Source organism: Hypanus sabinus, chromosome 6 (assembly GCF_030144855.1).
Source record: "Hypanus sabinus isolate sHypSab1 chromosome 6, sHypSab1.hap1, whole genome shotgun sequence".
Lineage (NCBI taxonomy): Eukaryota > Metazoa > Chordata > Chondrichthyes > Myliobatiformes > Dasyatidae > Hypanus > Hypanus sabinus.
This window is the reverse complement of record NC_082711.1, coordinates 67,606,357-67,621,394: the sequence shown is the minus strand read 5'-3', so window position 1 is coordinate 67,621,394 and position 15,038 is coordinate 67,606,357. Positions and strand designations below refer to the sequence as shown.

Below are 15,038 nucleotides of genomic sequence, written 5' to 3'. Positions count from 1 at the left end.
TGTACCTGCCTCAACCACTTCAACTGGCAGGTCATTCCATAGATTCAGCAAACTCTACTCAAAAATGTTGCCCTTCAGATCCTTTGTAAATATTTATTCTCTCATCCTAAACATGCCCCTTGGTTTTGGGCTCCCCTATCATAGTTAACATCTACCTTATCTATGCCTTTAAACATTTCTATACATTCCAAGGAATAAAGAAACTGAATCAGAATCACCAGCATATGTCGTGAAATTCGTTAACTTTCCAACAGTATAATGAAATATATGATGAATAAATATGGAGAAAAAATACTGAATTACATTAAGCATATATATGTCTATTAAATAGTTAAGTTAAAAACAAGTAGTGCAAAAAAAAAACAAACAAAAAAGTAGTGAGGTCGTGTTCATGGGTTCAATGTCCATTGAGAAATTGGATGGCAGAGGGGAAGAAGCCCTCCCACCCACCCATAGGAGACAGTGTTACAGCCAGTCAGAATGCTCTCCACAGTACATTTGTAGACATTTTCGAGTGTTTTAGTTGACAAACTAAATCTCCTCAAACTCCTAATGAAATATAGGTGCCGTCTTGCCTTTTATAGCTGCATCAATGCATTGGGACCAGGTTAGGTCCTCAGAGATACTGACGTACCTGAAATTGTTCACTCTCTCCACTTCTAATCCCTATACAAGGATTGGTTTGTGTTCCTTCATCTTAACCATCCTGAGGTTCACAATCAGCTCTTTGGTCTTGCTGATATTGAATGCAAGGTTGTTGCTGTGACACCACCCAACTAACTGGTCTATCTCACTCCTGTACGTCCTTTTGTCACAACCTGGAATTCTACCAACAAAAGTTGTATCAACAGCAAATTTATAAATGGCATTTAAACTGTGTCTAGCACAAAATCATGAGTGTAGAGACAGTAGAGCAGTGGGCACACATACCCCTGTGGTGCGCCAGTGTTGATTGACAGCGAGGTGGAGATGTTATGTTATTTCCAATCTGCACAGATAATGGTCTTCTGGTTAGGAAGTCGAGGATCCCATTGCAGAGGGAGGTACAGGGGCCTAGGATCTGTAGCTTCTCTATCAGGACTGTAGGGAAGATGGTGTTAAATACTGAGCTATAGTCAATAAATAGCATCTTGTCATAGGTATTTGTATTGTCCAGGTGATCCAAGGCCATGTGCAGAGCCATTGAAATTGCATCTGGTGTGGACCTACTGTGGCGGTACTCAAATTGCAGTGGGTCCAGGTCCTTCCTGAGTCAGCTGTTGATTCTAACCATGACCAACCTCTCAAAGCATTTAATCACGGTATGATGTGAATGCTACTGGACAATAGTCGTTAAGGCAGCTCATAATATTCTTCTTGGTCTTTTGAAGCAGGTGGGAACTTCCGACACGAGCAATGAGAGAGTGAAGATGTCTTTGAATACCTCGCCAGTTGGATAACACAGGTTTACAGAGCCTTACCAGATACTCAATCGGACACAGCCAGCTTGCAAGGGCTCACCCTATTGAAAGACAGCCTGACATCTGCCTCCAAGCCAGGCCAGCCTCTCTCTAGAACTCAGGCCCTCGTTCAGGCAACATCTTTGTAAATATTTTCTGCACTCTTTCCAGTATAACCACAGCTTTCCTATAACAGGATGACCAAAACTGTACACAGTACTGAAACATGATGTCCCAACTCCTATACCCAATGCCATGAATGATGAAGGTCAGCAGGATAAATGGCTTTTGCATTACCCTATATATACCTATGAAACCTAACTCTATCTCATTAGACAAGTTTGTTTATTATTGTCTGTCTGTACATATTGTTATGGCATGGCAACAATGAATATAGAATTGAGACAGGTTTTTCTACAACAAATAGAACATTTATTAAACACTGCTCAAAAAAACCCCCAAAAGTAAACCAATGACTAACTTAACCGGAAGTCAACTGCTATAAGGCAGCTCGAACAGTTCTTAAAGCGATAATGCAAAAACAGTTCTTAGAAGTAGTAATGCAAAAGTCCAAATGATTTACACAGTCACTTAGGAGAGTTTTTCCTAGAAGTAACAAATTCCTCACCGACATCATGACGTTACTGCTGATCCCAGTCAAACTATGCCTTGCCCGAAGGATTCATGGAGAAAGAAATAAAACGGCTTAAAGGCACTGACCTTTCCTTGGTGAAACCTTGCTCCAACCCTTTCTGCTCTTTTGAAGGGGCTATCTTGACCACAGGTTACTAATTCCTTCCGAATGAAGATTAATTAAGGTCAAACCTATTTATCACCATCAACACCAACTTTTTCCGATCCTTCGGGATTTCCGTATTTCAATAAACTCTTCACTCTCCAACCGGAGGTTGATTGATTTTCAGAATGATTCTCACAGTAGAAATTAAAACTCCACTTTTAAAACAAAACTGCATCATAACATCAAACATGCTGCAGAACGGAGTCACTGACGAATTCAACCACGAACTGACCTGTGTCACAGGGAGGGGTTCTCCTTTTATACTCTGTTGGAAAAAACTATCACATGACCTCTCACTGGCTGGAAAATTACATCACTCCACCATCACAAGACCATTACATCATGCCCAGCAGAGCCTCAATTACATCATGGTCATTTGACAGGCACAAGATACCCATGGGTATGTAACAACATATACAACGAAGCAAAACAACATTCCTCTGGACCATGGAGCACCCACAATACATTTGTCATACAGAGCACATAGAACAAAATACTACCACAAATAGTTCATAAAATATAATCCAAAGTGCATGTAGTGCACAGCACAGATAAACAGTACAGTAAAAAACTTGCTGTCCTAGTAACAAGGCCTCAGTGGTGTCTGGGTATTCATTAGTCTCATAGCCTAGGGTAAGAAGCTGTCACCCAGTCTGGCAGTCCTAGTTCTGACGCTCTTGTACCTCCCTTCTTGATAGAAGTGGGCCAAAGAGATTATGGAATGGGTGCTTGGGATTCTCAACAATGCCTCGGGCCCCATCATATATGACGCTCCTGGTTCATGTCAGAAATGGAGGGTGAGGGTGGAGGGTGACCCCTATGGTCTTGGTGGCCTTTGCTACTCTCAGTAGGTTCTTGTGGTCTGATGGCTTGCAGCTTCCATAGCCACCAGCCTCTGAGGGATGATCATGTTAAACACTGAGCTGAAGTTCCGTGGTGCGACGGGATGGAGTTGACAGCCAAAGCTATGGCATCATCAGTGGACTAGCTTGGGCGGTAGGCAAACTGGACAGGGTCCAATGTAGCTGGAAGGTGGGATTTTATACAATCCATTACCAGTTGCTCAAAGCAGCTCACAGTTATTGAAGTCAATACCACTGGGCGGTAACCATTTTGGCCAGTTACCGTCGCTCCCTTAGGCACTGGAATGATGGTGGCTGCCTTTGAGCCTGCAGGAACAGTGGACTGTTGCAAAGAGATATTAAAGATATCCGTTAAGACCTCAGCACCTGATCAACCTTGTGTGGGCTTACCCTGGATAGGATCCTCCTCGCCTCAGTTGTGGCTAGTTAGGGTGCCTGTTCCTCAAGCGAAGAGGGGGCTTATTTGATGTCATATCATTCATTACGTCAAATCATGTATAGAAGGCATTCAGCCCATTAGGAAAGGAAGCGTTGTTGTCATTGGAGCATTGGGTGGACTTGTAATCTGTTATGGTTTGAATACCCTGCCACACATGCTTTTGACCATGAAATAAATGCTGGTGCCACAGACAGGTTAGCTTAAGTATCTCAAAAACTGCTGATCTCCAGGGATTTTCATACACAACAGTCTCTAGAGTTTACAGAGCATGATGTGGGAATACTGTGGGCAAAAATGCCTTGTTAATGAGAGAGGTCAGAAGAGAACTCAAGCTGACAAAAAGGCAACAGTAACTCAAATAACAATGTGTTACAACAGTAGTGTGAAGAAGAGCATCTCTGAATGCACAAGTTGAACCGTCAACCGTCAAGTGGATGGGCTACTGCAGCTGACGATCACAAACTTAAACTCAGAGGCCACTGTATTAGGTACAGGAGATACTTAATAAAGCGACCACTGAGTGCATTTTGTCATATTGGCATCTTATGGAGCTGTGCACTGCATATTTCAAACAGATTTATCTTTTTCTACTTTGGCAACCTCCTTTGGTCCGACAACCCTCTCAGATATCAGCAGCCTTCAATTCCAGTGCACTTAAATTCAAGATCAACTCTATTGTGCTTCAACCATGCACATGAGTACAGCTGAATGAAACATCATTCTTCCAGGACCCAGGTATGTATCAACAGACACAGCACATACAGTCACAAAATAATATTCAAAGAAGTTCCTGACTGACATGGACAGCTGATTGAAAGGCTGACATAAAATGCACGGTGCATGTTTATGTATGACCAGAGTAATGTTACTAGTACAATTATAATAAAACAAACAGAATACAGCAGCAATAAAAGATGAAAAGAGACCAATGCAGGATGAGAGTGTGTCTGTGAGTTGGGGAGGGAGGGGGTGCAGCAGGGCATTCAGACAGGGTGTACATGTGTGGTAGATGGTAGCAGGGTATTAGGTCTAATAGCCTGGGGGAAGAAGCTGTTACCTGGGTTGACAGTTCAGGTTGGCAGGAGGTTGAAGAAATGGTGGTAAGGATGGGAGGGGAATTTGTCAATGCCGGAGGCTCAGTGCATGCAGCGCATCTGAAGTATGTTTTGAATGGAAGGGTGAGTGACACCAATAATGTTTTCAACAGTCCTCACTTCTGTTGCAGGGTCTTATGATCGGATGCATTGCAACTCCCATACTAGGCGGTGATGTAGCTAGTGATTTTTCAGCAGAAATATATTTACTTATGAAGATACAGAGTGGATTAGACACTTCAATCCGTGCCACCCAGTGATCCTCCGATTTAACCCTAGCCTAATCAGTGGACAATTTACAGTGACCAATTAACCCCTACCAACTGGAACATGTTCAGACTGTAGGATGAGATCGGCACACCCGGTGGAAAGCCACGTGGTCACGGGGAGAACATACAAACTCTTTATAGACAGTGGCGGGAATTGAACCCAGGTCACTGGTACTGTAAAGTGTTGAGTTAAACACTATGCTACCATGCGAAATCAGTCTCAGATACCATTTGTGGAGGCAAAGGGATGGTTGATGTATTGGGATGTGACCCGCATCAGGACTCACATTACACTGGAGATCCCCCAGCAGTTTGGATTTTGCTCCAGATTCCAGCATCCACAGTCCCTTGTGCTTGCATTCCTGATTTTCACTCCCCACCACTGACGGCTGTGCCTTCAATGTATTAGAATCTAACTTCTGGAATTCACTTCCTTTATAGGAATAAACTTCCTTTAAAATGCTCTCTAAAACAACGTACTTTGACTATGTTGTCACTTCTTATAATAACTTTGAAGGGTGATTTTAAACTTTGTTTTATAATGCCCTAGCGAAGTAACTTGTGATATTTTGCTGCATTATACAAATACAATTTGCTGCTGCAGAACCTTGCCTGTAACATCAGTATAAATGTTTGGAATGGCATTAACATTACTGTAGTAGAGCCTCATTATTTGCATCCAAATTGCTCCTTGGAGAATTTTTAAATTGGGCAAGATTGGGTACTCACTGCCAAAGGCACACTAAATTGAGACAATTATGTTTGTTGCTGATGATGGATCTTTCTTTTTTTTAAACAGTCTATTTAAAAAGGTCCTGCTTCATTTGCTATGATTGTAATAATGTGCATTGTAGAAAATATGAAGGATTGAGAAGTGTGACTGTTGCCATTCTGTCTGAGCCACTGGTTGAATGTTTAGAATCTGAATTCACACTAATAAAAAATTTAAGTACTGGAATCTTATAGCCATGTTTTAAAACAAGTCAAATCAATTTATTTCCATGTTTATTACATTAAGTATCTTAATTACTATGCATTTTTGATATTTTAATGGATTATATTATTCATAAAAAAGGAGATAAATATTAGTAATTAATCAAAACCCAAATAACTATGATAATGAAAAATCAGATACACTAGCAATAACTTAAATTCCATAGCACCATTTAACAGTGAAGATATGCCAAACTACCTAACAGAAGCTGGCAAAAAACCGTGACATCTAAATAACTCAAAGAGCTGGTGATTTGGTTTATGGAGAGACTTAACACAAGAGAACTAAGAAAAAGTTGGGCGGGCTTTATCAGAGGTGTAGGACTCCTGGAGCCACAGTTTAGTGGGAGTGTTATTTGTGCTGTGGGAAGTTACAGTAATTGGTAGAAAGATATTGAGATAAGAAGGTTGACTCTACAGGTGAGTCACTATAAGTCTGATAGAGCAGATGGATGAACAAGACTTGATGCATGATAGATTTTGGATTAGCTGAAGTTTGCAGATGTTGATTAATAGGAAGTGAGCATTAGAGTAGATGACAAAGAATTACTTCAAGTTTCAGGACCAAATAGGCTGAGATGAATGATGTTGTATGAAAATGTAAGAGCAAATTTCCATTCTTTAGGTATCACAGAATGACAGAATATTTAGAGTAAGGAAGGAGGCCATTTGGCTTACCTACTCTGTAGTAGCTCTGCAAAAAAAAGCAAATTAGTTAGTTCTACTCTTTTGCCTCCCCCAAAGCCCAACAACTTCTTTCCTTTTTAAGTGCTAAGATTTAAACTGCACCACTATTCTTCCTGGCATTTCAATCCAGATTTAATGAATAATTGTTTTGTCATATTATTATTGATTCTTCTACATATCACTATTACGTGTCTCCCAATGCTGGGCACCTGCCAATCTGAATAATTTCTCTCCATCTATCATTTCTATACAGTTCACAATATTAAACACCTCCATCAGATTCACTCTCAACCTTTCTTCCGTGAGAATAACCCTGGCTTCTCTATCTACCTAAAGTCATCATCCCTAGAATCCTTTAAGTAATTATCTTCAGCATTCTTTCAAAAACTTTTCTAAAAATCTTTCCTAAAAGTGTTTTGCTAAGACTTGGACACAACACAATACTTAATTGTTTGTTCTTGCATTCCATGCTTCTACTTGTAAAGTTCATCATTTTTTAAACTACTTTGTCCTGACCTACTTAACCAACAGTGCACATGTTCCCTAATACACTCCATTTTAGACTTCATCTCTATGTTGGTTTTCGTATTCTTACTAAAATACTTAACATTCCTCAGTTTCATGTCACCTATTCACCCATTTCGCCAGACTATCCCTGAATCCTTAAAATCTACTATTCTTCTCACCGTTCATCAAGTGTTATATCATCTCCATTATCATTCTGTTTACCCAGGGGTGCCCAATCTTTTTTTATGCCATGGACTACTATCGTTAACCAAGGGGTCTGTGGACTCCAGGTTGCGAACCCCTGTTTTATCCAAGTCTAAGTCAATAAAGCATTATCCTACTATCACTCTGGCACAATTCCACTTTATACTTCCCTCCAATAATCTTTCACTACTAATCTGATCAAAGCACTAACTGATTCATTTGAATTATGCCCACATTTTCCCATGTTTCTGGTAGTCCTTTGGGATTGAGGACAACTTACTTCTATATTCATTTTGTGAGATACAAGATAGTTGATGAGACCACTATGAAACTCAGGCTCTGCCACAGCGAGGGAAGTGGTCTGTTCCTTCTGCCAGTTATGTTGCTCATATGCTCATCGCAATGACTGCATTCAAGCTTCTTCCATGTAACGTCATCACAAAATGATGATTGACATAACTTTATCAATCTTCAGCACTGGGGGGGGCTTTGGGTATACCAAGTGAATACTTGGTAGTGTATGGCATCAATGAACTGATAAATTGAAGTCAAGGGGAAAATCACACTCTAACAACTGGAAGCAGTCCTCACACAAAGAGATGTATCTGGGTGAGGTGAACCTTTCACTACTAGACTCCCTTGGAACAGTACTCTAGGCTCAAACTCCTTCAGCTGCTTTATCAGAGATCTTTCCATTGTAAGACTGGCTGTGGGAATGTTCCCTGAAGATGGTACAATGCTCAATCCATTGCTCAACTCCTCTGCAAATTAAGCAGACCATGGCAGCATGCAGCAAGAGCTGAACAACACTGTGGGGTTATAAGTGGCCGGTAGTATTCACATTCAAAAATGCAAGGTTATGACCATCTCTAAAAAGAGAAAGTCTTTTCTTTGACGTTCAATGCTATTATCATTGCTGACTATATTACCGTTGAATCGGGTATATGCTGAGTATTCTGTGACATACCTGATCTTTATACAGCCAAATGCATTTTCATCATCAACAAGGCACAACTAAAAAACTTGATGGAATATCCTCAGCTTGCCTCGATGAATGCAAGTCTATTGAAAAGCTGAACACTCGCCAAGACAAAACATCCAGACAACCAGCTGAAATATTCACCCCCTCCATTACCAGTACACAGTGACCACTGTGTATACTACAATAAAATATATTGTAGTTACTCATCCAGGCTACTCTGACAGCATCTGTCAAGGACAAGTACAGCAGGTGCAAGGGAACACTGCCACCTACAGGTTGCATTTCTGAGCTGAAAACCAAACTTACATGGAAATACATCATCAGTCCTTCATTGCCAGTAGGTCAAAATACAGGAGAACCTTCATGAGAAGGAGACAGCAGTGCAGGAAGGTGGCTCATCATCACCTTGAGAAGGATGGGTAACACATGTTGCCCTTCCAGAGGTGCGAAGGGAATTGGGAGTCCTTGTACAGGATTCCCTCAAGGTCAACTTGTAGGTTAAGTCAGTGGTAAGAAAGACAAATGCAATACTAGCATTCATTTCTTCGAGAGGACTAGTATATAAAAGCAAGGATGTAATGCTGAAGCTTTATACATCACTGGTCAGACTTCACTAGGAGTATCGTGAGCAGTTTTGGGGTTTCTCTAAGAAAAGATGAGCTGACATTGGGGATGGTCCAGAGGAGGGTCACAAGAAGAACTTAAGGGTTAATGAATAAGAAGCATTTGAGAACTCTGGGTTATGTACTTGCTAGAGTTTAGAAGAATGAAAGGGGATCTCATTGAAAACTAGTAGTAGGCAGTGGTCGATCCCAGGGGATCATGGGTTTGTGCCTCTGGTGGTCTGTGTCCTCTCCAGGGCACAAACCTGGGTGGGTTTTGAAGAAATAGCTGTTGCTCATGCAGCAGGTTCCCACCCTCCACATCACTGATGCAGTCTAAGGGAAGGGCAAGCGCTGATACAGCTTGGCACCAGTGTTGTCGCAGAGGTTGCCAGAGTGAAGTTGTAAACAACATCAAACTGCCTTAGGGACCCCGGCTCCAGGTTTCTTCTTCAGGGTTTACTCCCGAAGCCTTTTCCATTGGGGGGGGGGGGTATGGCCACAAGGCAGTGGAGGTTTGAAATCAGAGTTTTCCTTCTCCTAGGCGGGCTGCCGTCCAAGACTAATGAGCCCCACCTGCCCAGAGCAACTGGTTTTGAGGCACCAGTGGCCCGCCTTTGCCTCTGCTCTTGTCAGTAAACAGTTGCGTCAGGCCTAGTAGCTAAGCCATACGTCAGGCCAAGAGTTGGATTTGGTTGCCAGAGGCTATTAGAGTCGCACACTAGTAGCAGCACTTTATAGGTAGTGGGACCTTAACCCCACTACCACCCCCAGCTATGACAACCTTAGGAACTATTGAATATTGAAAGGCCTAGACAGAATGGAAGTGGAGAGGATGTTTCCTATGGTGTGGAGAGTCTAGGACCAGAACACTGAATAGTGGGACATCCATTTAGAACAGAAATGAAGATAAATTTCTTCAGTTGGAGGGTGGTGAATCTGTGGAATTCATTGCCACAGACAGATGTACAGGCCAAGTCATTGGGTATGTTTAAAGTGAAGTGTTCCTTAAGGTTGTTGTAGCCAGGGGGTGGTAATGAGGACAAGCTCCCACTATCTGTTAAATACTCCCAATGGCGTGTGTCTCAAATAGCCCCTGAAAACCTGGCAACTCCTGCAATGCTGCTAGTACCAAACTGTATCGGTCTCTGCCGTTCCTTTGGGTTCATCAGATACATGGAGAAGGGGAGCTTGCTCAGCTTGCTCTCCATATTGTACTGCCCAGGCTTGAGTATCCAGACAGCTAGGATGGAATATCCATGGTAACCCTGACCAATGGAGGCCTCTGACAGATAGGTTCGTGATTAGTTAGAGCATCAAAGGTTATAGTAAGAAAGCATGAGAATGGGGGTTAAGAGGAATATTAAATCAGCCACGATGGAATGGCAGAGCATACTCAATGGGCTAAATTCTGCTGCCTTGCTGGATGGTCTTCTATATGAATCACTTGTGTGCAGACATGCATTAGTTACAGTCTGTCACTTCTGCTTGAGCATTATGATAAGGTTGGATCTGGCAAGAAATCTGAAACCCATTCATTTCAATGAGAATTCTCAGCCCACTTAATGGTTAGAAAATGTCCTTTCGAAGTACAGACTAATTTTATTTTACTATCATAAATGATTTCCAAATGTTCCAACACAAAATGCTGAAGGAATTCAGCAGGTCAGGCAGCATCTATGGAAAAGAGTAAACAGTCATATTTACCACAGTATCATCCAAAGTGTTGATATAGATGACAAAGAAGAATGGACCCAGGACCGATCCCTGCGGCACACCACTCTTCATAGCTTCCAGTAGGAGGGGCAACCATCTACTACTGCTCTCTAGCTTTTCCTGCAATGCCAATGTCAAATCCAGATTACTACCTCATCTGGAATGCCAAGTGACTGAACCTCCCGTACTGGACCTTGTTAATGTTCTTGCTAAAGGCTCTGTAGACAGCATCCACTACCTTTCCTTCAACAACCTTCCTGGGTAACCTATTTGAAGAACTCTATAAAATTGGCTCAACATGACTTCCCAAGCACAAAGCCATGTTGACTAACCCTAATCAGTCCCTGTCTATCCAGAAACACATGTCTTGACCCTAAGAATACCTTCCAGTAATTTACTTGCCACTGACGTGAGACTTAACAATCTATATTTTTCCAGTTTATTCTAGAAATTTTCTTGAAAAGAGGAACAACTTTGGCTCCAGTCCTTTGGAACCTCTCTCATAGCCAGGGGTGTTTTAAATATCTCTGCCAGGGCCCCAGAAATTTCTGCACTAGCCTACCACAAGGTCCCAGGTGACAATTTGTCTGGTTCTGGGAACTTATCCATCTTAATTTGCTTTTATTTCTAATAATTTTACTTGACTAATAAGGTCAACTATCAAAAGATTTTCAATTTTATGCTTCCAACACATTTTTGACTGTGTTTTGCTGTGGAGATTTATTGAGTTTATAAACCGTCAATAAATCATGAGCAAAATGAATACTGCACAGATAACTAATCTTGAAGTGAAAAATAGCCATTAACGATACACGTCAAGTTAGCAGCGACAACTACATTTGATGCAGACACGAGTTTATTCCTGAATAACTCACTCAAGGTTAAATGCTTATACTTCCATTTCGAGGAATGTACATAAAACAAACATGCAAATATATTTCTGAAATACAGTAAACATTGAAAACAAGTGTTTATCACATCACCAGTCGTTTTTGGAAAATATAAGAATATTAAAATAAAAAATCTAATACTTCGACTTGGAAAGTTAGTTTGAAGGTTTTGATTCATTAGAATGCATAAGCATAAGCTATACATAAATACAGAAATTTTAATCCTTTTAGGACATAATATTTTACCAACAATCTCCAGTACACAAAATGTAAACAAGATAGACTAGCAATTTAAGTAATTCAAGAAGAATCAACTTAGCTGGCTAGATTTTGTGAATTGGATTGTATATAAATTGCCTCATTCTTTGAAGTTAGATCCAAAAATAACAACTATTCGCAAGAAATCATGACAGATAATGGAAAGGAAAACTATGTGCCATTTGCTGAGGAATCATAATTGCCTGTTAATTGAGCAGAAATTATAAATATACAGATATCATATGCATCCATAGGATTTACCTTTTCCAAAGACAATACCACCAATACTTACATATATGTGTATTCATCATCTTGGCACAGAATTTGCACATTGCCTCAAGGTCATTCAGTTGTCCTTGCAGAAATGACACTTGGGTCTCCAATTCATCTTCCTGAAATATAGAAGAAGGTGAATGTTTATAAATCTTCAGAACAACAATAATGGTTCACTCTTATCTCACCAGAATCAGCCGCATAATCAGTTTCTATTACCAATTAAACATAGATGTTTCTGGTTTCAAGATCTACAAAATCAAGAATCTGACGAGTATCACTGATTTGGAAAAATTTATAAACATTATTGCTTGGATCTTTAATCAGATTTTATATTTAATGTTCCATGGACAATTTAATAAGCCACTGAGAAAATGTTTTTATTGCTTTTATTGTGGCTTAGCTATTTCATCTGTTCAAAACAAAACAAATAGACTAGGATATATAGAAAGTCAATATTAAATAAAATTATTTGGGGATAATTTATCACTTGACTATGAACTCACCTCAAGCATAATAAAAGCTCCACTTATTTCAAAATCAATAAATAGATGATTAAACAAGACATAATCCCAAAGTTTGCATTATTAACTAGCCAATTAGATTCACTTAACAGTTGAGTACATTGTGCATACCAAAGGTTATCAATCCTTATCAACAATGAGACCACATGGCCAATGCCATGTGCACAAGAACTAACTGATATGCTAGCCAAACTATGCTAATAAAGAAATAAATCTTGTGCCTGACCATGGTTGTGAAAGGTAAGGTCAACAATTTAATCAACAATTCTGCTACTCTCTCACATATCCAAGTTGACTTGCAGAGGGCTTTTAACAATATTTGTTTCATTTTTCTATCAGGAGTTCTAGAGTGGAAACTAAACGCCGTTGCCTATGTCAACATCATAACAATAGTTATATGCAATAGCTGAAAGATGCATTCAGCCTGTGAGACATTAGATTCTTGATTCTGAATCCAATTTGGTTGTAGAAATCTATCAATTAATGTAAATTTATATTTAGTTGCCATAATTAGTTTAATACATTTTCTATCATGAAAACTTATTGAAAATAAGTTTCTACACAATATCATTCTGCATTGTGAGAAATTGTTTTTGGCCTTTATTAAAAAAACTGCATTTCTAGGTCTTTTAACATTACTCCATAGTTTACTTCCTAGCTAAGTAAGTAAGTTCTCTATTTAGAAAATGAGGATTATTTATTGTACTATAACATCATATCATGGACCAATGCTGAAACCTGGTCCTGGTGAACCGCATAACTAGGGCCATGATAGGGCTTAGACTAAATGGTAGTGGGGTGGGTTTAACACCTTTGAAAGTGAGGATAAAATTAAATGGAAGGAGAATGCAGGAAAGGTTGTTGAAGTCACCAGAATAAAAAAAAAGATAGTTTAGAAGGAGTAACAATGTCAAAGGTTACAGACAGGAAAGTGGGGATGAGAGGAACTATTAATCAGCCATGATTGGATGGCGGAGCAGACAAGAGGCTGAATAGCCTAATTCTGCTTTGATGTCTTATGGACTTATAACTCAGCAGCAAATCTTACTTCTAATTTTACTTTAGAGAGCTGCCCTCTGCTGTACAAATCAAAGATTTCATTCATACAGACCAGGATCTACTCTGAAGTAATATAATAACAACAGAAGTAGATATGGGTAGAAACTTAAATAAAGATTATCATTTTAAATGCATCATAAAATATTTCTGGTGCATAACATCGCTGTGACAATTAATGGACATGAAAAGTGGCATAAAGTTTTTTTTAAAGAAGGATTGTTCCATGTAAAATTTTCATTTAGTTATATTAATTAAAACTGATATTACTGAGAAAGAATACATTAATATTTTAATATTATCATATCTACATGATGTAGATTCTAGAATATTATCAAATTAAATCAATACTGATGTGTTTATACACTATTATTTGTCAAATATATTGTGCATCAACACATATCTGAAAATATAATTGCTCTCTTTTGCTGACTTGCACTATCTTCCTACTTCTGCTTTCATATGTTCTTTGATTTCCCACTTTATAGCTTTTTTCTAATTCTCTCTCCAACTTCATCTGCTATTTCTTTTATCTTTTTTTAATTTCAGATCGTGGCTAATTGGAGCAAATGTTTGTAAGCTACTTCTATAGTTTGCGGATGCAAAAAGGTAGCAGCATCTGTGGAAAGAGAAGTAATTTACTTTTCATTTCCAGGATCCTTTATCAGGTCGGATGCTGTCTGACTGCTGAGAGTCCCAGCATATTCTGTTTTTATTTCTTGACTGCCTGTCCACCACCCATTCCACTTCCCACCAAAACCATACTCCTATCACTATCACTGTCATTTCTCCTCTAAACTGGTGGGAGTATTTGCTGACGTGATTGGTGGGAGATGCTAGAATGGGCAGCACAGGTACATGGCAGGGGAAAATAGCTGGCTGACTTACAAAAAAATGTCAAATCCTAAACATATTCAGTGTGCTGGCTGGTGGTATAGTGGCCTCAGCAATGGACCTCAAGGCAGATGTGACCTGAGTTCAACCTGGGCAACAGCAGTATCTGCGTGGAAGAAACAACTGGTAATCTACTTCCTTGTCTTGCAATGAAAACCCTATGAACCCTATGGTCCATGAGGTTACGAAGAGTTGGACTCGACTTAACGATTGAACAACAAACATATTTAGTAAGAAATGCTATGATTGTTGGACACATTCATCTGTAGGCTGATTTGGAGGGTAGCTAGACACGGTGATGTGGTGACTTCTACGCATGTATATGTGGTGGTTCCTATGTGCACTATGCATGGCAGACAGTAGGAAAGATTAACAAGATGGTTTGTTAAAATGCTCAATCATTTTGAAAGCTTGACTTGTAAAGCATATTTAATTGGATGGATTGATAAAATAGTGTCTAAATTCAGCTGATAGCTGTAGCCATAACTATAGGAGAGGGGTTTGGCTGCCAGGAAGCTTTGGAAGATATATTAAGAGGAGAACTTGGCC

The 15,038-nt window shown here is 39.8% G+C and overlaps 1 protein-coding gene across 1 annotated transcript in view; it reads right to left on the bottom strand.

Moving 5' to 3' along the window:
* Positions 1–15,038, bottom strand: part of tbc1d5 (TBC1 domain family, member 5) — a 469,693-nt gene that overhangs the window by 30,912 nt on the left and 423,743 nt on the right. Inside the window, exon 22 of the mRNA XM_059972347.1 lies at positions 12,035–12,134. Coding sequence (XP_059828330.1) covers positions 12,035–12,134 — 100 coding nt within the window. The remainder of the gene's footprint in view (positions 1–12,034; positions 12,135–15,038) is intronic.